Source organism: Blennius ocellaris, assembly GCF_963422515.1.
Source record: "Blennius ocellaris genome assembly, chromosome: 20".
In the NCBI taxonomy this organism is placed as follows: domain Eukaryota; kingdom Metazoa; phylum Chordata; class Actinopteri; order Blenniiformes; family Blenniidae; genus Blennius; species Blennius ocellaris.
Window position 1 is genome coordinate 6,365,910 of NC_137669.1, and position 25,984 is coordinate 6,391,893.

The 25,984-nt window shown below is 43.6% G+C and overlaps 1 protein-coding gene across 5 annotated transcripts in view; it reads right to left on the reverse strand.

Annotated features, from left to right (window-relative positions):
- The window catches only part of thrb (thyroid hormone receptor beta), a 96,591-nt gene that overhangs the window by 23,603 nt on the left and 47,004 nt on the right, over nt 1–25,984 (reverse strand). For 4 of the 5 annotated variants that reach the window (XM_080515701.1, XM_080515697.1, XM_080515699.1 and 1 more), the window contains exons 2-4: nt 11,043–11,109; nt 6,373–6,467; nt 1,125–1,198 (exon numbers count right to left, since the gene is read on the reverse strand). In XM_080515701.1, coding sequence (XP_080371827.1) covers nt 1,125–1,131 — 7 coding nt within the window. In that variant the 5' untranslated portion in view covers nt 1,132–1,198; nt 6,373–6,467; nt 11,043–11,109. The remainder of the gene's footprint in view (nt 1–1,124; nt 1,199–6,372; nt 6,468–11,042; nt 11,110–25,984) is intronic. The other variant, XM_080515698.1, reaches the window with a different exon arrangement.

Here is a 25,984-nt window from a genome sequence, read left to right on the forward strand (position 1 = left end):
TCAGAGCCGGTCGAGGCGTCACATGGCAACTCTTGTTTTACGTCCTTCATTACTGGATTAACTGTTTGGAGCCGTTTGGAGTTTATAGCTTAAGAATGATGCTTATTTTTTTCCCCTGTGAGAAATAACATGTTTTCCATCCCAGTGGTTTTAAAGTTCCTCCACCAGAACAAACGCTAAACTCTCCTCAACATAAAGGTGTGATTCTGACCAGAGGATAAAACCAGACCATCAACACCCATTTGCTCTCATTTCAACCTGCAGTTTCACAGATCCCTCACGCTGAAGTCCAGATGTGGTTTATGTTTCCTGACTGACGCCATCTTGGAAAAACCCGCCGCAAGGGGTTTCTGGGGTATCAAATTAAAACACTGGACATATGAGTTTGTCTGAGTGTGATGAGGAACTTCCTTCAGAAAGGTTCTGACGACGTGTCGGAGGCGAACGTCAACAACTACGACTGGATCCTAAATGTTTAACTTTAAAGGTCAGAGGAGGATTTCATTGACGTGTCGAGTAAAGCTGTTGTTGCGTCAGAGAGTCAGAATCCGATCCACGACAACAAAACATGTCGGCATCCGGTTCTTCTCGCCGCCATTTCTATCTTTGGAATTTTTTTCCCCCTGACACTTTGTTCAGGACGGTGAACTTTGACCTTCAGGTGCAGGTTTGTTCCGGTGGACCGAGGTTTGAGGAGAGCAGCGGAATCACAACAGAAATCGCCATGTCGGTACGTTTGGATCGTGGACGCAGCACAGCTTCCTGCTACTGGTTATGTGTAGAGAGGCCTTTGGCTTCTTCTTCTTTTTTTTTACTTGTTTGAATAATTCCATCAAGAAAACTTCAAAGGCTGACACTTTTTATCCGTTTCCAAATAATTTGGGACGTATTTTTTTCCGATAAGGGTGAACATTCATGAAAAGATATGGTCTAATCGGCACTGATCTGTTTTATTTTGCGCACTAATAAAACAAATGGGATCCGCATTGCTAAATTCTGAGGTTAACTGAATGGATATGTGGCTGTTCTGAGGGGGAAAACTCAGTTTCTCTCCATTAAAAAGAGACGTTCGTTCTCCTGATGGACGAGAGGCAGTGTGGGAGTGACGCCACCAGGGGTCTTACCTGACATACTGGTGGGCTTCAGGGCCGTGACGTCATCCTCAGAGCCTCCTCAGACATCTGGATACCTCACCTAGCTGAACACAGAGCCAAGAAGCCGTCAGTCAACCCCCCGCCGCTCGTCTGCACAACACTTCCACTCACAGCTCACAAGTGAGGCTGGATCAGCTGCCGAGACATATTTAAAAAAAAAAAACAACAAAAAAATCACGAGCAAGAAGGGAGGAACGTCACTGACTGGGTGTCGTGAGTCTCTTTGCCTTGACAAGCAGTCTGAAGCCATTTCTGTTTTTACATCAGAGGCTGTTTGAGGACAGACAGGTGCTGTGCTGCGAGTGTGCGACAGTGACATCTAGTGGCCAAACTCCAAAACACACTTGAAAACTACATTTTCACACAGACACCAGTTTTGCGTTGCAGTTGGACAATCAGCTGTTTATATATATATATATATATATATATAAAATATTCAATAGTAACAGCAATATCTTAATTATACACATACACACACATATAAATATACACACATACACATATGTATCTCCAAGTCAGTTACTTTATTCCGTCCCACACAACATTTTTAAATAAAATAGAAATTACACACGCTAAAATATAATAACCCTAAAAATGAAAAAATTGTTGACATAACAGTGAATAAAAAAACATATATATATATATAGAGAGAGAGAGAGAGAGCGAGAGCGAGAGCGAGAGCGAGTCAATCTGTACTTATCTACAGCAATATGTCTGTTGTGTCTACATATACAAGTGATTGTATATTGATTATAATTTGGATCTTTTTTTCCCCTAGATTCAATAAGAGTTCATCAGAAGTGTATGAGCCGATGGCTGCGTCCCTGTCCAGGACTGATAATGATCCTCCACAGTGTGCCGGGGCTTCCCGAGCTCCGTGTAGCCAGCTAATGCTCCGGGGTCATGTATTATTCTTCAGCGGACAGAATAAGATGATATCTCTACATGATCGTTTCCATTTGCCCTTTACCGTCTGTGGCCCTACGAGGGACGCCGGGTGTTTCACCGTCAGCAGAAGATCAAATAATAAATAAAACATCCACAGCGGCAGGGCGATCGAGGCCACGGTTCTACGAGGGGAGTCTTAAGAGCAAAGCGACTGCGGCGACCTGCAGGGACGTCAGAGAGTCGCCGCTCGCATCTGACTGCTTTTACTGCACAGACAGACAGACAGACAGACAGACAGACAGACAGACAGACACACACACACACACACCATTCCGGTCGATCGGCGGAAACCACAGTGTCTTTCTCAAATTATGTTGAAACACCAGAAGTGCTGAAAACACTGTAGTTTGCATGCAAGACCACTAAACTAATAGAAATGACTGACATTAAAATAAAATGAATTAATCACAATGGCGAGAATTGCACGAAAATAATAAGAAAAACAAATACACTAAAAATGGTCACACTAAAAAAAGGCAAAAAGAAGAAACAGAGAAAAAAAAAAGAATTGCTTGTATAGCTAAAACTGCTCCCGCAAGCTTCATCCTTAAAAGGTTTTCCGTCCACATGACACCATGAAAACGACTGAAGACGATGTAGTACATATGCCAGGCTTAAAGGGGGCGCTGTACCCCCCCACAGAAATCCCCCCCCCCAATAAAACAGAGAAGAAGACAGAGCACGTAAACATCCTCTTATTCGATAAATCCACACGAGTTGTTATTAAAGCGGCGCCACCTGGAGCAGGCGGTCGGCCATTTTGTTGTTGTTCAGCGACATAGCGGCTGTTCTATCGCTTATTATTGACCTTGAAGCACATGTGGTTCAATCCGGGATGACGTTAAAGGTCTAATCTGATCTGGAGTCTGCAGAGGAGAAGCTTTGCCTCCTTCCTTTATATGGTCGGGTTCGGAGCTCAGTGCTGAACGGTGGAGAACTCGTCTGACGAGACCAGAACTGTGAAAAAAATCTGAGACAGTCTGGACTGACCCTCTTCTGGTGTCACAGTTTGCTTTGTTCACTTTACCAACGTTGAGATCCGACAGACGTAGAACTTCTTGGTTCCTGCTGGTTTTCATATGTGCTTTATTTTATTCACGTGTGGTAAGAAGTCTGGAGACGACACCTCAGGCAACGATTACTTCTTCCCATAAAGTCACTCTGACGTCTGTATTAGTCTCCTGATCTGGTTTGTCTGCTATAAAATCATGACATCATGCAGGGAAATAAACACTCCCTGTGGTTAAAGATTACTGATGTGCTGAATGAATTCAGTATTATGTAAGAAACCATAAAAGTTCCCCCTCACAGTTAGCAGGAGCTAGCGTTAGCGTAACAACACAAAGCAACACGTTCAGACACAATATTTCTAACTAACTGTCCTGAAATGTGGAACATGAGACCTTTAAACTAAAGGGAAAAATTAAGAGTAATCAGTATCTTTTATGTTCAAATGCAATAACTTTACTGGTCCAATTTAATTAATTAGCTACAGTTAATGCGAGTTACAGTGCTAAAAGTAGTAGCACTAAAAATTGGTTGCAGTGCTAAGAGTAGCAATGCTAAAAGTAGCAATGCTAAAAGTTGCAGTGCTAAAAGTACCAATGCTAAAAGTTACAGTGCTAAAAGTTGTAATCATAAAGGTTGCAGTGCAAAAAGTAGCAATGCTAAAAGTAGCTGTGCTAAAAGCTGCAGTGCTAAAAGTAGCAATGCTAAAAGTAGCTGTGCTAAAAGCTGCAGTGCTAAAAGCTGCAGTGCTAAAAGCTGCAGTGCTAAAAGCTACAGTGCTAAAAGTAGCAATGCTAAAAGTAGCAATGCTAAAAGTTGCAGTGCTAAAAGTACCAATGCTAAAAGTTACAGTGCTAAAAGTTGTAATCTTAAAGGTTGCAGTGCAAAAAGGAGCAATGCTAAAAGTTGCAGTGCTAAAAGTAGCAATGCTAAAAGTAGCTGTGCTAAAAGCTGCAGTGCTAAAAGTAGCAATGCTAAAAGTTACAGTATTAAAAGTTGTAGCGCTAAAAGTTGTAACGTTAAAAGTTACCGTGCTAAAAGTAGCAATGTTAAATGTTGCAGTACTAGAATTAGCCGTTGTAAAAGTAATATTCCCATTTCTAAAAGCCGTTGCGCTAAAGGCAGCTGTACTAACTACCCAGTTTAAAGTGACTGCAGACGCAGATGCTAGATGCTAATTTAGCATGTCAATGAATTAGTCCACATCTGAAGGATCCAGAATCCCGGTTGTTTCTCCCGACGGGGGCTGAGAAGTAAGAGCTGTACCTCAGAGTCCACGCTGGATCTGTGACCAGCTGCTGGGAGTCACGCTCAGTGGGAAAGAGCGGGGAATGAGAGAAAGTGTGAAAACATCCTCCCACTCAAGAGTCTGATTTGGTGGGTCGGCCTCCACACTGCTTCACAGCTGTCTGGAAAACAGCTGGCTGAGAGGAGCATTCTGGGAAAACGACGCTCCGGTTTGCTGCTCTTCACCCCGGAGAGAATCTCATCCCCAGACAGCAGCTGGGGAAGCCACTGGTTCCGACGGAGAGAGAATGAAACGCAGCTTTTTTTGTTCCCGTTTTTATTTTTTTGAGTTTAGAAATTGACGCCGGTTTCGCTTTTTCATTACTCTTCAAATTAAACAATCAAACTCAAACACAAAAGCAATCACCAATAAGTGGGACAACTGTGGACATTAAGTTAATCTAATGTGAATGTGTGTGTCTACCATGTTGTTTGTTCTATATAATGTCAATATGTTCAATAAATAGAGAGTTTAGACAAAGACAATGAGGTCTTTTTACATGGCATGAAAATAGTGTAGTTAGTGGCTTAGTTTCTCCGGTTTCCATGGAGACGGAATCGGAGCGTTCTCAAAAAGAGGTCAGTGACTCAGAGCGCCGTTTGTCGTCCATACCGACACTCGTCGGCACAGAAAACTTTAAAAAGTTTTCTGTTTTGATTTGACAATGTGTAAACGAGGTGTGAGGCACCTTTTCATAAATATCCCACCTTCATAATTCAAAGAGATTATATAAGGGTGTGTGTGTGTGTGTGTGTGGTACGGGGAGGGCAGCTGAGTGGTTCTTGTTGCCCCTCTCAATGCTGTTTTTGCACATAAACCAAAGTGACAATAATGGATTTTCACCACTGTCGTTATTGTAACATGATAGAGAGAGAGAGAGAGAGAGAGAGAGACACAGAGACAGAGACAGAGACAGAGAGAGAGAGAGAGAGAGAGAGAGAGAGAGAGAGAGAGAGAGAGAGAGAGAGAGAGAGAGGGGGAGAGAGGGGGAGAGAGAGAGAGATGGACTGTCACTTCTCATCCATTGTAGATGGTTTAGTGTGTAGATGGTTTCTAGTGTGTAGATGGTTTAGTGTGTAGATGGTTTAGTGTGTAGATGGTTTAGTGTGTAGATGGTTTCTAGTGTGTAGATGGTTTAGTGTGTAGATGGTTTCTAGTGTGTAGATGGTTTAGTGTGTAGATGGTTTAGTGTGTAGATGGTTTAGTGTGTAGATGGTTTCTAGTGTGTAGATGGTTTAGTGTGTAGATGGTTTAGTGTGTAGATGGTTTCTAGTGTGTAGATGGTTTAGTGTGTAGATGGTTTCTAGTGTGTAGATGGTTTAGTGTGTAGATGGTTTAGTGTGTAGATGGTTTCTAGTGTGTAGATGGTTTAGTGTGTAGATGGTTTCTAGTGTGTAGATGGTTTAGTGTGTAGATGGTTTAGTGTGTAGATGGATTATAGATGGTGTCTGGATGGTGTCTGGGTGGTTTTCAGATGGTGTCTGGATGGTGTCTGGGTGGTTTTCAGATGGTGTCTAGATGGTGTCTGGGTGGTTCCTCCATGGTTTCCAGACGAGACGGTGAGAATTAAGTAACTCCTGCCTTGTTCTCCCAGCGAGCGCTGGAGATCAGAGGGTCAGGAACCCTGCAGCTTCCTCTCCTGCTCTCCAGCTCACGGCGGCGCCGCCGCCACACAACAGCCTGTCTCACATTCTATTGATTTCTACTCCCAACTTCCCACAAGCGGCGCCCTGATTGGATCCAGTTTGCTGCTCATTTGGCTCACAATGGTCCTGGTGGAAACTCTGCACCGCTTCAAAACCCACCAAAACACCAAACCTGACCTCGATATCAAAACAGCTCCACGCCATTTCTTGGTAGACTGGTGGAAGTGGTGGGGGCAGGCGTCCCTCCACTGGAACCGGGAAACACCAACACAAGCGGGGAGATTTTTGCGAGCGGATTTAATGAAATGAAACTGTGAGGCTGCATTACCTCTGTAGACCGCCTGGGGGCGACGGGCCACACTCGACAGGAAACAACCCCTCAGAAATGTGGAGTGCACTTCAGACTTCATGAGAAACTCACATCTGGAGAAGATGAGATGAACTTTAGGTATAAAATTTGACAGAATATATATATATATATATATATATATATATATATATATATATATATATATATACACACACACAGACACACACTGAGTGATTCCATGGAAAGAATTAAACTCCATAATAAAATATGTCATGGTGAAACATGATTTGGAGTTTTTTTCCTCTGTGCTGATATTTCAGCCTGGGTCAGACCCCCCATTGAGCCTGAAGCTTGAAATAACTTCACACTGGGACACGAGGCTGTCTGGAGATTGGGAACAGTCGTATACTCGAGTATTGAGTAGTATCATTAAAATCTATTGAGTAATAATAATAATAATAATACATTTAATTTGTAGGCGTCTTTCAGGTCACTTTACATTGAATAAAAGCATTAAAACATCGAGTCATCAAAAGATGAATGATAAAGTAGTAAAATTTAAATCCATCGAGTAAAAATGAAAACAATCGAGTAGTAAATTTCTTTTCTTCTCTGCTTCTGTACAGACTTCAGGATTAAACTGATCGCTTCGAGTGAGAGTACTATCTAAACCGTAGTCTTCGTACCTCAAAATCTGAAATGCTGAGTATGCATAAATCCCCTCAGCTCAACATTTCCATAGTGTTGTCTGTTAAGTGGCCCACAATGTCAGGACAATGTCTTTCTCTTCGCCACAATAAATATGAAGCAACGTTGAGGATGCAGAGCGGCGTATCCCTTCAGCCCTGGTACCGGGGGAGGAGGGGGGGGGGGGTCCCACAGGGCTCAGTCCTGGATCACCTCACTTTTTACATTTCTATACTTTCCCTTTTATACTTTGCAACCAAAACTTCCACACTAAACTCGTTTGTGAAGCTCTAGAGAAGACGGACGGTAGCCGACTGAGGGAAAACATTGTTACTTGACTGGCTGCGGTTCCCCGTGAAGCCCGAGGCCAAGAAGGAAGGAAGGAAGCAGGAAATCGGCCTCTTAATGGAGAACATGTTGTCCCGTTAGTCACTGCTGGCAGCCGCAGAGGCAAACAAATCCGAGCCGCGTTCCTCAACGCCGTTACCGTATTGTCTGGAATACAGGCGGCATCCGCCGAAAAATGTGAAATGAAAAGGGAAACAAACGTTAATGTTTTCTCTATTTTTTTTGTGTGTGTGTGTGGTTGTCAAACGGTGACATCTTGTGGCCTGAGATGGTCTAGGACAGTGTTTTTCAACCACTGTGCCGCGGCACACTGGTGTTTCCGCGAGATATAGCCAGGTGTGCCGTGGGAAATTATCCAATTTCACATTTTTTTCTAAAAATCATTTGCTCTCACAGCCGACAGTGTGTTGAAGAGTAATCATGTATAAATACTCTTCGCCAATAGATGGCAGCACAGAACTTTGCCGGTGAAATGGAAAGTGACAGACGTCAGTCTGGTTAATCTCCACCACCTGCTCCCATCTTGTGTCAAAGTACTGTGTCAGTGACAGTGATGGAGAAGTTTTTGAAAAGGAAGAATGTGAACCAGGATCTCAGCTCTTCATCCATCAGGTCCAGGTTTCACACTGAGGGAGTCAAAATAAAATAAAAGAAATTGGGAAATACTTTTTTTCTGTATTTATTTGATTCCTGTTGATAAAACTTTGATGAGAATGACTTTATATTGTTAATAGAGGCTACAGAGTTTCACATTTTAACATTTTCGGGTGGTGGTGTGCCTCCAGATTTTTCCAAAGACAAAAGTGTGCCTTGGCTCAAAAAGGTTGAAAAACACTGGTATAGGAGAACTGGCTTGTGGCGGCCAAGCGATGAATTGTTCACCCACGACTAGGGTACGTGAGCTGGGATTACAGCGTTTAGTTACAATAGTAATCCTGCTTCGAAATCACATTTCTACAAGGAAGCGAAGGATTTCTGGATGACGACTCTTTGACTACAAGTTGCATGAGCAACCAATAAACTACAAAACGTGTGAGTCACGGTCCAGGAAATACGCTTTCCCGTCCGCGTGACGACATCGTCAGAAGCTCCGTGGACGGACCGAGTACAGATTCCATACTGCAGTGACTCACCGCCGCCTCCGCTCAAAACACACCAAGCGCCCGCCTTCGTTCTTTCATCTGCCACAAAAGCGATCAGCGCAACTCCTGGCAACAGAAAGTCAGAGCTGCTAGAACTCCCGACAGCTGCATGACTCAGGGAAAAGTTGTGCAGCAGCGCTTCCCGGCAAGGACGGAGCGAGAAGACGAGGCCGCGGGAGAAACCGGATCCAAGGTTCCCAGCGAGCACTTCTTCCCCCGGAGCAGCCGGAGGGGAAGAGGGAAACTCCACATGATGTAACCACACCAGAAGACTTTCCTGAACTGGAACCCGAGGGAAGGACCGTTCCCAACGCACACTTTCCAAACTGTAATTAGGAGTCCTTCCAAAAGAAGGGGGGAAAAAAATGAAGAAAAGGAAATAAAGATTCCTTCTAAAAGAATAATAATAAATAAAAAATTAACAATTAGAAGAAAAAAGAAAAAGAAAAAAAAGATTCCTTCTAAAAGAATAAAAACATTTAATAATTAAAGAAAAAGATTCCTTTCAAAAGAATAAAAAAAAACAATTAAACAATTAAAATTAAAAAATTAAAAAGATTCCTTCTAAAAGAACAATAAAAAAAATTACAATTAGAAGAAAAAAGAAAAAGAAAAAAGATTCCTTCTAAAAGAATAAAAAAATGTAATAATTAGAAGAAAAATTAAAAAGAAAAAAAAGAAAAAAGATTCCTTTCAAAATAATAAAAAAAAAACAATTAAACAATTAAATGAAAAAAAAGAAAAAACAGTCCTAAAAGAATTTAAAAAACAATTAAACAATTAAAAGAAAAACAAAGAAAAAGGATTCCTTCCAAAAGAATAATAAAAGAAAAAAGTTTAAAAAAGAAAAAAAAGGATTCCTTCCGAAAGAATAAAATAAATTAATAAAAGAAAAAAAAGACTCCTTCCATGTTTAACTGCAGGTCAAGACCACGTGGAGGATGAAGGTGAAATATTAAAGGTTGAAATGTTAAAACAGAGCGAAAAGTACAAATGTTCTCAATACTATTCTAAATATATCAACTTTATAAAGTACCTATATTCTATAAATACCATACCTATATTCTTTATTTCTAGTTTTCACATTTGGCTGTGACTTTCTATGTCCAATATGTCAGAGAATGTCAACAGAATTTCATTGTTTTTCATATTCCACAATAAATGCATCTTAATCTTGATCATTGTTGTATTAAAAAACACAACATGAAGTAAATACAATGAAGTCTACAGGATAAAAAGCTTTGCTTTCTATTTTCACATTCATTCACCACTTATTGTGTGTAAAAAACCTTTTGCTCAGATCATTTAAAGCTGCTTCAATATGTACTTTTGACCGATCAGAGCATCTCGATCTGCCCTCCGTTACGCCTGGACGCTCTTTCTGATACTTAATTTATTGAGCCCCATCACAGCGGGCAACCTGATCCACGTCATCATCATGGCAACTGGCGCGGCCGGCAGATGGTGTTTTCATTAAAGAGGTGGAGCCGATGGACGAACGGAGGCCAACGGCCGAGTCCCCAAAAGCCCTTCGGGTTACGTGGAGTCGCGTGTGGAAAGGAACCACAGTAGAGACAGACATTTCTACCAAGTGGAGCTAACGAGGACGGGAGGATCGTCACGCAATCATCCAGACCCAACGTCACACGTCTGAAAATGACGACGTGAAGTCAAGCGCGGGCAGATTCAGATTCACGTCACAGCACCTAATCCATGAAAGAGACGCACATGTGTAGTAAGAGCGCTCCATCGCCTCCGGCAGTCTCTGCAGGGGGCAATTACCGGCGAAGGGCGGGGCTAAAACTTTTGGTTGCTTTGCTCACGTCTGATAATATGGCCGACGTCGTACAGGAGGTTCATCACTAACCTGAAGCTGCTTGTAGGTGTGAATGTGTGAAACCTGCTGTCACTAGAACACCAGGTTCACTAATATGATGATATAACTTTAACCTGCTACCACATGGAGCAACTTTAACCTGCAACTACATAGAGCAACTTTAACCTGCTACCACATAGAGCAACTTTAACCTGCAGCAACCACATGGAGCAACTTTAACCTGCAACCACATGGAGCAACTTCAACCTGCAGCAACCACATGGAGCAACTTTAACCTGCTACCACATGAAGCAACTTCAACCTGCAGCAACCCCATGGAGCAACACTTTGGATATTAACCTAAAAACAACAACAACAAAACTTCAGAAAACCAATAAAAATTCTCCTCATAACCTGAAACCCCCCCCCAAACAAAAACAACAGTTGAGCAACATGGTTGTTTTTATGCAAAACGACATCTAATACTGATGTGGCACACACACACACACACACGCGCGCACGCATGCAAGCGCACACGCACACACACACACACACACACACACACACACACACCATGCACACGCACTAAACAAACGTCACGTCATTTAGTCTGGGACGTACAGAAAGATACGAGTTGTGTGTGTGTGTGTGTGTGTGTGTGTGTGTGTGTGTGTGTGTCAACATGAAGGTCTTACCAGAGGAAGTGATGAAGTTTGACTCCAGGCAGCGCTGAGGAGCCGCTGAGCTCCCCGAGAGAAACACCTAGAAAACACACACACACACAGAGATGATGAGCTTTCCACTGTCACCAAAGACTAAAACTCTCCTCACAGACGCCATCTTGTTTGGTGGTTTCAGTAAAAGCTCGACGCCGCGGCGCCCGGCCGTGCGGCAGGACGCCACATCCGGCTAAGAAGCGACGCCGACCACAGCCAAGCCAGTCCCGCGGCGGATTTAAAACCCACTTAACCTCTGGTGGGTCAGGAAAAGTGTCGGAGCACGTCCTCACTCCTCCACCAGCTGCCCTGACATCAGTCCATGAAGCTTGTAGCTTTTGTTTACACACGCGTGTGTGTGTGTGTGTGTGTGTGTGTGTGTGTGTGTGTGTGTGTGTGTGTGTGTGTGTGTGTGTGTGTGTGTGTGTGTGTGTGTGTGTGAGAGAGACACCACCGCCTGGCGAGGGGAGAAGAGACGGATGCTGGAGTGTGTTCGTGACGGAAAGACGCCAAGAATCAGACTCGACAAGCAGAATTTCTTCGGGAACCTCCAAAGCGTTCCGGCGCACAGTTGCAGGGATTTAAAACGTCTTCTTGACGTCAGACATTAATAATGTCTGAGGAAGAATATATGAAGATACGTCAAGTATGAGGGAGTATCGACTCCCAGAGAAACTGAAATCTACCGAGGCGTTTGCTTCCTATGAGACCGACTTCTGTTGAGGAGACTTTGGCTGCAAAACCTATTGAAACGCATCTTTGAGACATTTCCATGAACTTCAGCATGTCCAGCCAATCAAATGGAGCCTCACGGCGCCGCCTCAAACCACCTCGCTTTTTTTTTTTTTTTTTAGGCTTTCCCAATACGCGTTAGTACCCGATACCAGGTATTCTTCTAGTACCTCCTCAACCACGGTTCAGAGCCGAGAATATGAGGTCGACAGACGGCAGGCAGGCCTCTGATTGGCCGGGGGCAGACGGCAGGCCTCTGATTGGCCGGGGGCAGACGGCAGGCCTCTGATTGGCCGGGGGCAGACGACAGGCCTCTGATTGGCCGGGGGCAGACGACAGGCCTCTGATTGGCCGGGGGCAGACGGCAGGCCTCTGATTGGCCGGGGGCATCTCGTTTGTTCGCCATTCTCTAAAACCCGACCACAACAAGACAATCAACTCCGTGGAGCAACGACAAGGTGCAGACCTCCAGTCGAGGAAACAGCAAAGGGGGGGGGAGATGAAAACAGCACCACTTTGTGGTTGAATGGGGAAATTCGGTTGGTTTCATTTGAGGTGTGAAATGAAAGTGACCTATTACCATCTTTGAAAAATAGAAAACAAAAAAATACAAGAAATGGCAATATATGGCGATACACGTTAAAGCTTCACTTTTCAAGTTTTGAGGAAAGGACTGCTGGGAGCTGTGGTGCGACGGTGGAAATTGTGGCAAAAACATGACAATAAGCTGCAGAAGCATGAGGAATAATTGAAGCACGCATCAATGCTAATGCATCAGCACCGTGCCGAGGTGGTTGGATGGTGATGAGGACAGGACTGGTCATCGCTCTCGCTCTCTCTCTCGCTCTCTCTCTCTCCCTCTCTCTCTCCAGCAGCAGTAATCACTTGTAATCAGACTTAATGGGAGTGCTAATAGGAAAGCTTCTCCTCCCCGTGCAGCTCGCACACTTTCTGCTCATCTGGGAGGGAAAATGTTTCCATCTGAATGGAAATAATTGTTTTAATAACCCTGTCTATCCCCCCACCCAAAAAAAAACCCAACAAAAAAACAAAACAAAACAGTGGAACATAATCAAGACCTGATTATACGTCGAGTTCATTTACATGTTTTCATGTGTTCATTCCGGCTGGTGGCTCAGCTGGTCACCACCTCCCCCATATCAAACCTCCTCGTACCAGAGACCGGCTCGACTGGGTTGTTGTCATTTTATGGTGCTTTGCTTCACCCTAACACCACCTTTCCACCACTCCACGCCTTGTCCTTCTTTGGACAACTTCTCAGTTGACTGCAAACACCTGATAAGAGCTGGGTTTTTTTTTTTTCCTTCTTTTTTTTTTAGATGTTCAGACAAATTTCTCACTCAAATACTAGTAGTATGCCGTGTAACAAGGTATTTGATGAAGTAACATGGCATTTTTTTTACTAAATCATGCCATGTAATATAGTATTTGAGACAATAATGTGGTCGTTTTGACAGTATCATGACGTGTAACATGGTCATGGCTGGTTTTCTGCGCTGGGCAGTCTTTCCAGTTTTAACTACAGGAGTTTACAGTTTTGAGTGTTGCGTTCAGGGGCATCACGTAAAGCCGCCCTCCGACATATTAAGGAGCTGCGGGGCTCATACAATAGCGAGAATTTGCAGTTCACCACAGTGCCAAAGTTTCGGCAGTGCGGCACCGACGTACTCCGGCCCGGACGGTTGGCAGGGCCAAACCAAATTTAGGGAGCTGGACAAAGAAAATGACGTAATGTTATTCGGCAGGACCCCAGAGTGCCAAACTTTCTGATCGTTCTGGGGGAGGATAAATCGACCTTTGGTTTCATTCCGTTTCACTGTACGGACCGTAAATGCCTCAAGCGTTTGACTCTGCCCACGTTCCTAAACGTTTGCTCCACTGTCACATTATCTTCCCGGTGCAGACAGGGGGCGGAGTCACAAGACTGCATGTGAGCCGTGCATGATGTACCCCTGTTGAGTTGGCGCCCTGGGCAGCTGCCCACTTCGCCCATTGAAATATCCGCCACTGGTCATATCATATCTGACGGAACCGTGCTCTGAATCAGGTAGGTAAGACACAACCAGGTATTTGATGCAGTAACATGGTATCTCTGGCTGTGTAACAAGGTATTGTTGACATAATACTGCTGTGTAACAAACACAAACTTTCAGGACAAATGTACCATCCAATACGTTCCACTGACTAACAGGTGTCACGTTAAACAGCCAATCAGTGTGATTGGCTCAGACGTGAACCATGTGACGGCTGGCAGGCGATCGGAGGACTGACGTTCTGGCAGATTTGAGACTTTTATCCTTTAAAACCCTTTTTTTCCCCGTCCCGATTCAAGCCGACAGCTTGTAGGTTAGCTGGTTGCATAACGAAGGCGACTGGTGACGGCCGCCACAGAAACCGAAGGGGATGCGAGTTGAATCGCATTCGGCTGATGGAAGCAAACGCGTCACGTTTGCAGAGTTTTGTCTTTCTCGCTGATGATTCCAGCCGCCGAGCTTCTTCTCCACAAACAGCTTGAAACTAGAAGCCAGCTGTGATTCTGGACTCTGACAGACTCTCCTCCAGTTGGAAATGTGCGTATTTATTTTTTATCGGGGGGGTGGGGTGGGGGGGGGGGGGGTTGAAGATAGACATGAGGAGAGAAATTAAAAGGAAGGAGTTCATGAGAGAGAGAGAAAGAGAGAGGGAGGTAGAGACAGAGTTGTGAAAGACGAACCCTGATACACTCAGTTTCCATGGCGACCGGAGTTATATTTGACAATGTGACGCACATTTTTTTTAGCATCTAGTTTTGCTGCAAGTCGTCTTCGTCTCCAGTGAACTAAACATTCTGAGGGGACGTATCCTCTAGTACGATTCAGACCAAACATCTGGTCCTGGAGGGGGACTGGAGGAGGTCCTGGGGGGAGACTGGAAGGGGTCTGGAGGGGGTCTGAAGGAAGTCTGAAGGGGGTGTGGAGGAGGTCTGAAGGGGGTGTGGAGGACGTCTGCAGGGGTTCTGGAGGAGGCCTGAAGGGGTCCGGAGGGGGTCTGGAAGATGTCTGGATGAGGATGGAGGGGGTCTGGAGGGGGTCCTGGAGGAGCTCTGGAGAGAGTCTGGAGGGGGACTGAAGTAGACCCCCATGGGTTGGCTTCAATGGTTTTCAATGGCGGAGGTATTTTATCTGGGTCTATCCCTGCGCTGTGTCAAGTGTTTGATAGGAATCCTCATGAAAGCCCGTTTTTTTCTTCTTCTTCCTGTATCCAAACATTCGCCGCCAACCGCATGCTGGTTGTCTGATCAGTGATTATAGCGCGAGCTCTGCCTCTAATCACGGCTCCATTAACTCTTGATGACGCTCCGACCAACAAACAGTGGAAAATAGGAGCCGAGGAGTCCAATCAAAGTAGAAACATCACAGCCACTTCAGACGTTAGAGCTCCTCTCTTGTCAAGTCGTCTCTTTACAAACCTCCCCGCCAAAAAACAAAACAAAAAAAAAAAGAGCTCAAGTCATTACGACGACATCATGGAGGCGTCCTGCAACAGATGGCACCGTCCCCGCAGAGTCCTGATCACATCCAGACTGACAGCATTTTTCACATTTTCTTGTGACATGGTATTTGAAGCAGTAGCATGGTATTTTTGACAGTATCACAATGTTCACCATTGTATTTTTGATTAAACATTGCCAGGTGACATGATATTAGATTCAGTAATAGGATATTTTTCACCGTATCATGACGTTTGACATGGTACTTGATGCAGTAACATGATATTTTTGGCTAAATAATACCATGTAACATGGTACTTGATGCAGTAACATGATATTTTTGGCTAAATAATACCATGTAACATGGTATTTGAGGCAGTGACATGGTGTTTTTGGCACATTATTACTGCGTATCATGGTATTTGAAACAGTCTCATGTCGTATCGGCTGGTGTTTCAACAGACCAAATACTTCAGGTTCCATGGTGATTTCTACAGTCCTGTACAGTAAACTGCTGCATATTCGACAGTAACGATGGTGATTTGCTCATATTACTCATACACTACTGTATATTTAATAGCATCAGGGTAGATTTCATTGTGCGTTGCAGCATACAAGTCGTAGATTTTAACGACCGGCGCTCTCCCACGGTAAGGATGCTACACTGGCGCCGTGATTCACGAACCACGGTGAAATGTTGTGCTGCGCGGGGACAATAAAAGGGGATGGCGGATAAATAAACCCGATTCCCGTTTCACCTGCCAGCAGCTCTTCTGTGTCGTCGACGAAGCAGGAAGTGCAACATGTCTTCAGCAAAGTCTTCACAAGTCAGCCGCTGTCATTAAAAAGCAGCGGCTCAACGAGGAACTGGGAAAGTTTCTCATACAGGCGGAGCGTGAAAGTGGCGCCCATGAATCCTATGTGAGTACAGGACGCGACAGGACGAGATGGAAGAAATTACCTTTGACAGGTGCTTTAAAATGTCCAATCAGGCAGAGAGGTTGACCTTTTTAAGTGTCAAAATAGCAACAAAACAGACCAGTGACACAAATGCGGAAAGTTTCTTCCACATATAGAGCCGGGCCATCCTGGCTGCTGGATGAAGCGTCAGCAAAATTAGCTAAATTACAGTGAAGCGACCATTTAGGCTGAATATAAATGAATTGTGTGTGAAGCTTTTTAGTGGAAAAAACCCTGATATCTCAGTCCTATTATGAGATATTCGTTAACATGTTTTTAAAGTAAAACGAAAAGCAGCAAAAATCATGCAAATCCTACAGAGAAGAATCAGCTTTTTTTTCTTGTTAAAAAGCAGCTAGAAACCAGGCAACGGGCAGATTCCTGAGGTAGAACCCTCCCCGGCCTGCCAGTCGGAACAGAACATCCCGTTCACGAAGCCCGCGGTGACCCGAATCTCCGGGCCCAGCGTGAAGCTGCAGCCCAACGCCGCCGGGTTCCTGTGATCTACTGCACACGAGCATCAGGACCAGCGGCTCCAGATGTTGCGAGTCTTAATGAAAAGCATCGACGCTAACGGATTCGGCTTCAAATGACCCAAACGTGGAAAATGGCAGGAGGCCCAAACCAGCGAGACGCCAACTTCCTCCAGCTCAGAACCCGAAGTGAACGGTTCATTCCTAATGTGTTGTTGTCAACAGGTCCAAATCTGTCAGCAATATATATAGCGTGTACAGAATATACTCAATGTTTAGAGCAGTGTTTTTCAACCTTTTTGAGCCAAGGCACACTTTTGTCTTTGGAAAAATCTGGAGGCACACCACCACCCGAAAATGTTAAAATGTGAAACTCTGTAGCCTCTATTAACAATATAAAGTCATTCTCATCAATGCTTTATCAACAGGAATCAAATAAATACAGAAAAAAAGTATTTCCCAATTTCTTTTTTTTAATTTTGACTCCCTCAGTGTGAAACCTGGACCTGACGGATGAAGAGCTGAGATCCTGGTTCACATTCTTCCTTTTCAAAAACTTCTCCATCACTGTCACTGACACAATACTTTGATACAAGATGGTAGCAGGAGGTGGAGATTAACCACACTGACGTCTGTCAGTTACCATTGCACCGGCAAAGTTCTGTGCTGCCATCTATTGCCGAAGAATATTTATACACGATTACTCTGCAACACACTGTCGGCTGTGAGAGCAAATGTTTTTTCAGAAAAACATGTGAAATTGGATAATTTTCCATGGCACACCTGACTAGATCTCGCGGAAACACCAGTGTGCCGCGGCACAGTGGTTGAAAAACACTGGTTTAGTGTGTTTTTTTAAAGGAACTGTCACCAGGAAGTCGCCCGTTTGCTTGTTAAGACACGTATGTCGGAGGGTTTTTTGTCGTTTGTGCTCATTGTTCCAACCAGAGTGGCCCACAAGGGGGCGCATTCCACAAAACAGGAGGCTTTGAATGTCGCCCACACAGGAAACTAATATCATGAACCAGCTATGTTAAATTTAGAGGTTAGCCGTAGCTCACCGCTAACTTTGAACCATGTGATTCAGAGACGTGGCACAGAGCCTTACGATCATGGTCCGAGAACGTCCGGATCAGTGAGGAGCCATGAACCAAGTGGCATTTTCTCTAGACTCAACTCCAGTCCATGGAAGTGTTTAACGTCTCCGGGCCACCATCGCTGGGCAAACTACCTCTGTGGCATGTTTGTGGACTGAAGGAGAAAAACCCAAACGTGCAGAAAGAGAAATATTACAAATCCAACACATGAAGGCCCGACATGGAACCCGAACCCAAAACCTTGTTCCTGCATTACAGGGAAATATTGTGGCGAGCGCCGTGGAAGAATTGCTCTTTTTAGATTGCCAGCTGATCACCCAGAGGCTTTTATTCTGACAACACGAACAACACAACCGGAACTTCAGAGCGGACGACACTCCACACAACACCCCCATCACTCATGGTGCAACCCAACTTTCTAGCAACCAAAATAAACTAGATGAAACAAACACTCCCTGAACTGGGGAACAAAAACACAGCAAAAGCACAATCAACACAACACCAAGCCCAACAATAACCAACAACAACAAAACATGAATTCCCATCATGCCTTGCAGCGACCACCTCCGTGATCGCTACAATATCATTTGAAGGAGTTTTGGTAAAAGTTCTTGTGGGAGCAGTGTTGTTGTCAAGACATGACAAGAGACTGACAAAGTGAAAAATTAAGCAAATCCAGAGCAGTTAATGCCGTTAGACCCTCCAACTGATCAGTGTCACATTTTTCTGAACCTCACATGGAGCTAATGTAACGGCAGGTGTTGGAAAATGTCTGAAATCCCTCCGCCACTGGTCACGTTTAAGCTGCGGTGACGACTTGACCCCCGCAAGAGGACACGTTCAATTATATAAGTGCAAAACAATTCACTGTGTCACATCAGCATGAGTCACTTCAGTCGGAGAGAGTAAGCTGGCGCAGCCTTACGGAGCGTTACGGGCCTACGAGCACCATTAAGTTGACTTTATGTGACTTTGACAGAGCGACCGTGGCGCCGCAATGAATCGGCTGCGGGATGAAAAGGCTGAGCCGCCGTCCACATGGTCGCCGGAGAATCAACCCTTCACTCAAACTGAACCCAGACCCAGCCACACTTGTTGAAATGGCACCGACTGGGGGAAGGAAACCAGAAAAACGTCATTTTAAAAATGACTAAATGCAAAAAAAACGCCCCCCCTTAAAATGTCAAAAAAAAAAAAAAAGTGTCGCAAGTTGAAATATACATTTATGAAATGTCAAAGATAGAATAGAACGTTTATATTGTCAAAACATGTGGAGCCAGATGCCTTGTCCTTGACGTGTGACTGACGTCACAGATGAGCGGCGGGAGGAAGAAGGTGTGTGGGTTTTATCTCGTTTGGGCTGAAAACAGTGAGTCACATCTGGCAACCCGGGTGGCTGACCGGCGTGCCGTGTGTGAACAGCGTGCTCCGCGTGGCTCATGTGCTCTGGGGCCCGAAAACATCCGGTCCGATCACTTTCACGCGGCATTTGAAATGATCGAAATGAAAAACAAACAAACAAAAGAAAGAAAATCGGAGTGAACGGAGCCTAAATGTACAAATGCAGCTTTTTTTTTTTTCAGGTGGAAACACACAGAAATGTGTTTTCGGGGAGGAAGTGAGTGGAAGCACAACAGAATATCAGCGGACTATTGGAGGACCGTGATTAAAATGGATGCTGGGTTTTAGTTTGGTTATCTAACGACATTACGTAAGGTCACTAATAGGCTGAGTGACTTTGCAGAGGAAGGTGCTTTTCATTGTTTTCAGCAGAGAAAACGTCCCTCAAACTGCTTTCTGACTCACGTCGCTGTGCCTCACGTTGCCGTTCTCTTCTTTTTCCTCTGTCGCCCTCGACGACGGTGGGAGGAAACGGGAGACCTGGTGGATGTAAGGTCAGCGGCGCCGGCGGGGGGGGTTTAAAGATGCGAGCGTGGACGGCCCACCTGAGAGGGACCTTGCTCCGGTTCAGACCAGGGTTATGTAAGGCTGTTTGGCCCCACGTGAACCGAGATGCTGCCACGGCAAATCTAGAATTTTCTGGAGTGAAATTACTCCATTTACCATGGAATCTATCTATCTATCTATCTACCAATTTACCTTCCTACCAATCTACCTCCTATCTATCTATCAATCTACCTATCTACATACCGACCAATCTATCTACTTACCTACCTACCAATCTACCTCCTATCTATCTATCTATCTATATCTACCAATCTACCTATCTACATACCAACCATTCTATCTACTTACCTACCTACCAATCTACCCATCTATATCTACCAATCTACATACCGACCTATCTATATCTACCAATCTACATACCGACCAATCTATCTACTTACCTACCTACCAACCAATCTACCTACCTATCTATCTATCTACCCATCTATATCTACCAATCTACCTATCTACATACCTACCAATCTATCTACTTACCTACCTACCAATCTACCTATCAATCTACCTATCTATATCTACCAATCTATCTACTTACCTACCTACCAATCTACCAATCTATCTACCAATCTACCTACTAATCTATCTACTTACCTACCTCCCTACCTATCTATCTACCAATCTACCTCCCTCCCTCCCTATCTATCTAGCAATCTACCTCCCAACCTATCTATCTACCTATCTATATCTACCAATCTACCTACCTACCAATCTATCTACTTACCTACCTACCCATCTATCAATCAGTGTTTCACAAAGTCAAGTTGTGAATCACTTACAGGCTAGTTAGCCTCTATATGAGCTAACGAGCTATCATGCTAGCGATGCTAACTTAATTCTGTAAACGACCGCACGTCGGCGAAGGTGTGCGAGTGACGCTCTGGTCGCATTCGTCGTCACCCGTTTACTGAAGCCATCAACTGGAATGAGCGACCATACAGGTCGACCCTGCCGGAATGCCTGTAAATGTGTGTAAATAAAACAAACAAACAAACAAATAAAATGAATGAATAAAAGCGGTGACTTTAAATGGTCGTAGTCATTTCAGAAAGGCAGAAGGGGCTCATCAATGACAAGTAATAATAATTAAAAAATAAAATCGCACGTCATAAATAATAATTAATCCTCTTGAAGAAACTTTTAATAATCTGACCCGGTGGTCTGTTCACTCCTCCCAGATCACCACTGCCCAAATGAACCACGTTATTAGTGTACATAGTGAATAAAGAAATGACATATAAATGTAATGAATAAACCCAGTCACTGAGCTTTATGCTTTAACTTTTAATTAATGGAGATAAACGTGATCGTTTATATGGAACCGAGTGCCGCAGGGCAGATATGTTGACGCGTGGAAAACATCCAGTCGAGGCTCGAACCACAAGAAAGACAGAAAACACCCGAAACCCTTCGATTACTGGAGATAAACTTCACCAATCATCCTCGGTGTGTTTTCAGTTGACATACTATTGATACTCAGTGGTAATACGTGACATATTCAGGTTTAGGGGTTTTTGGCGACGAACTCTACGAAAGACTTTTCTGAATTCATAACTTTCATCCCTTGAACAGAAAGTACCATGAAAAAAAGGGAGAGAGAATGTTGCACAGAAAGAGCTGGAGGGTCTGATCTGCTTTCACATCACATCAAATACGGGGAAAAACCCCCCAAAAAAACCCATCTCGAATCAGAATTCAGCTCAAAAGCTGAGAAAGTCGGATATAGTGAGAGACGCCACACCCATCGATCTCAGTACCTGAATTACAGCAGGAAACGGTTGTTAACCTGTAAATGACAAAGTTCCTGATTGTTACGTCCCGGAAGGTTCTTCAGTTTAGCGAAGAAGGTTTTAAAAAGAGATGGACTGAGGAGAGTGACGATAGAAACTGGATGTTCAGGTGAGTTTGAACGGAGTCAGAAGGTCGCCGTTCATCCAGGCGTCGGCTTTTCTTTGACTGACGCAAAGTTAAACTCTGGAGCCACTTACAGTCCGGGAAATACGGTAGTTTCCTCCGACGAGGTCGTCACATTATTGAGCTTCTGGTTGGGGATCATTTCTCAATGATAAGCAGAAAAAGACTGAAGAACCCGACTGCGATGGTTCAAGTCAGAGTTCAGGACCAGATCTTGTCTAAAACTTTCTTCGACTTGAACGTCAGAGTGTCTCCGGGTAGAAAGTCAAAGTGTCGACAAGCTTCAGGACTCTTTACTGTTGTTATTGTAGAAGAGCCAGAAACCAGGAGTACATCACAGCTGCAAAACTTAAAATCTTTTTTTTTCTGCCTGAATTTTGCAGGAGCTGGAGTCAGGACTTCATATCACAGTATTTCGTGGTGAACATCTAGAAAATGTCTCAACCAGAATCCCTTCCAACAAGCAGCTGATTTAAAACTGAATCACACACTGATCTGGATGGAATGACACTTTGATTATCTTCATGTTGATTAAAGGTTAAATATAAATCATGAATTCATCTGTTCGACGTTTGTTTTCAGGTGAAATCCTGCAGGTTTTAATGCAGACATTTTAAATAACACCGTTTTCCAGTCTTCAGTCTTTAAATGGTTCCGACAGGCTGAAAAAGTGTGACGACGCTTCGCAAGCCGCTCCTGCAGAGAAGCCATTTAAGGTCAGAATTCAAAACAACGTTAAAAGGAGAATCTATTTCATATTTTCGGAATATTTTTGTCAGTTTAAAATACAACTCATACAATATTTTGCTATTTATGTCATTTATTTGACGCATATTTTTAATCAATTTCTGTGAGAAAAATGAATGAAAATCAGAGGAAACGATACGAGACGACGTCGATGAACTCTTTTAAACCTGAGCTGATTGTTTTAGGGTTTATTTCCAAACGGTGCATCATGATATAGGCGATAATCGGCAGACTCTCTGCTTTCATTTCACGGGTTCCTGCGAGCGGCAGAAGAAATAAGAGCGGAGGAAATGTGGAAGTGCGTTGGGGAAAGAAAGGAAAAGAAAAAAGAAAAAGAAAAAGAAGAAACAAAAGGCGACGCATGCATGTCACCGTGGTCGTGGAGAACCGGCTCACGTGTCGGCGCCGACTGTTGTGCCGGCTAAACTGTGACGCCGTGTTCTGAGACGAGCGCAGGTCGGCGGCATTTAAAGGGTTAACGGGGGGAACATGATGTGCATCAGTGCTGGAGGGAAGGAAAATATAAAAAAAATAAAAAAACCAAAATTTCATGCTTCTGTGTGCCGCGCGCGCGCGCACACACACACACACACACGCACACACTGTGCGTTCCCGCCCAGCCTGAGCGTGGCTGTGTGAGCAGGTCACATCAGGACAATGCGCCGGCTCGCTCGCTCTGTTAGCAGCAACCCTCCCACCCCCACCTCCCCCCCACCCCCCCGCCCCTCAGCCCCCCGCCCCTCAGCCCCCCATGGACATAATTTCAGAGAGGGAAAAAAAAAAATAGCCAAAAAAATAAAAAAGTGATGACAGCAGCGGCGCTGAGGGAAACCATTGAAAGGAGCAAATAAAGCTGCATCATAGCGTCTGCTCCTACCCCCACCTCCCTCCCACCCATCCACTCCCCCCCCCCTCCCCGACATCAAAAGTGTGCGCCCGTCCTGAGCCGACACAGCTCCAGATCGCCGCGGTGCATGCTGGGTAAAAAGAAAAAAGAAAAAGAGAGGACAACTCAGGACACATGCAGGGGGACTTTAAGGATACTGCAGTAAGCTGTTCACAATGAGAGAGAGAGAGAGACAGAGAGAGAGAGAGAGAGAGAGAGAGAGAGAGAGAGAGAGAGAGAGAGAGAGAGAGAGAGAGAGAGAGAGAGAGAGAGAGAGAGAGAGAGAGAGAGAGAGGGGGGGAGATGCAGAGAGGAGGGAGGGAGGACATAGACAGGATCAGCGGAGGATGGAGGAATTTGACTTAGATTCTGACAAACAGTGTTTGGCTTCTCTCATTAGATGTGGATGAGTTGGGGGGGCAGACGGGTGGGTGGGCTAGAAGGGTTGGGGGGGGGGGGGGGGATGGGTGGGTGGGGGTGAGGGGGGGTTAAGGGAGAAAAAATTACAACTACAAACATCGACGTGCCGCTCTTGTACCCCCCACCCCAACGCCTCTGGAAGGCGTTGGCGGTTGTGGCGGGAAGCGAGACGCCTCGAAGCCGTGAAATCAGACACAAACTCCAAACACGACAACGACGACGACGACCAGGCGATTTTAGCGTGACGCTGCTCCACCCAATGATCGATAACACAGACTGTGGAGGCGGTCTGAGGCGCGGCGCTTCCTTCGTATCAACGTCCCGCCTCCCTCGAGGAGGTCGTTTCAGGTTGAACGTAAAAAAAAAACAAAAAACAACTTATTTCTCACTTGGCGGAGACTTTTCACTGCCCCGGAATCCAAACCACATCACACATCACACGATCTGCTCACGTCCACGACGCCACACGCTTTTTCGCTCCCGCCGTCTCAAGATTCTCTCATCAGAGACATTTGTCTCCCGCACGTGGAACAACAGGAGCTCCTTCCCCAAGGGTCCCTTTGTTTTTTGTTTTTTTGCAATTTCATTTCAGGACAGTTTTGCTTCTCTAATGTCGGTTTCCACAGAAACGGCAGAAACGCTGAAAACAAAGTAATGAGCGGTAATGAGGTTTTATAATGAAACACACACACACACATGCAGAGAATAATACACTACAAACAAGAGCAATGTGAGGACAGACATGATGGACAGACGATGGAGTTTTATTGTCCGTCTCCTCGCTCATGTGCAGAAGAACTATTGACACAGGCGCAGTACAGCCGCCTCCTAAATATTGCCTTCTTCTTCATGTTAAGTACATTTTTATTCGATTTATTTACTAATTTTGCACTTCAACCATCCCCACAAACCGCCAGCAGCCTCCCATCACTGTTGAAATGTTAAAAATCCCCCAGATTCCTCAAACGTACGACGCAATGACAGGTTTTAGTCAACAATATTCAACATTGTAAACGTTTAGACGTTAATGTAAACATTTCATCACAAGTCTGCAGTGTATTAAAACATTTTAACATATTAAATTCCTCAAAATGTGAATAATTGCTGTGACATTTGAACAATAAATATTTCAATGGCTTTCTCAATATTTAGAATATATTATACTAGTGATTCTTGATATTTCATAATAACAAATGTTTTGAATAACAATAATACACAATCACAAAATCTTTCACTTAATCTGCTGACATCAATCAAAACATCCTGATGTTGATGTAAACATTTGATCATGAATCTGAGGTTTACCGGAACAACAGTCACATTGTGACAATCCGCTTAATTCTCTGCATTTCCACCCTTTTTAAAAATAAAATTTATCTTTTATCTTCAACATTTTAACATTATTTTATTTTCACCATCTCAACAAAATGCAATCAAATGTCTTAATATTGAAATTAATTCTGTCATTTATTATATTCATCATAGATATTTCACTGTTACTGCAAGAATCTTTGATTATTAACAAATATTTTGACATTGTTCATTATATGCTGATTTTTAATTGTTTCCAATAATATATGTTGAAAGGTTATTCATAATATTCTCACGTGATTATTATTCTCACAACAGTTTAATAATATTTAAAAAACATTTCCAAACTTTTTTCTCATCAGCATTTTCAATATTTCAACAATATAATTATCTTCCAATATTTAGACTTAATTTGATCATTTATCCTATATATTATTATTAATGATTAACATTTTCAATAATGACAAACATTTCAATGTTTTGTAAAAAACAAAATGTTTTCACTATTTTGTCCTCAACATTACTTTATTTTTATTAAAACATTTTGATTTTATCAAAATTATTCAAATATTTTACAATAATCAAACTAATTCAAAGTTCTCTTTTACATTTTGAGTGTTTTAACATTTTAGATGTTATTAACGATGATCATTTAAACTTCAATTCAGTATTTTTGTCAACATACTTAATAATTATTTTAGTAATATTCCAAATCATTTATTTTGATAGAGTTCTCCACATTTCTTCCTCAAATAGTGTTTGATTTTACCTGAACTTTTTATTGTACTTTAAAAACACAATTTATTCAATAGTCACGTAGGCAATATTATACATTTAGTTTTTCATATAAAAACTGTATTGGCATGTGTTTGTTTATTAACGTTATTTAACATGTGTCAATATTTATTTCTCAATCTTTTAACAATGTT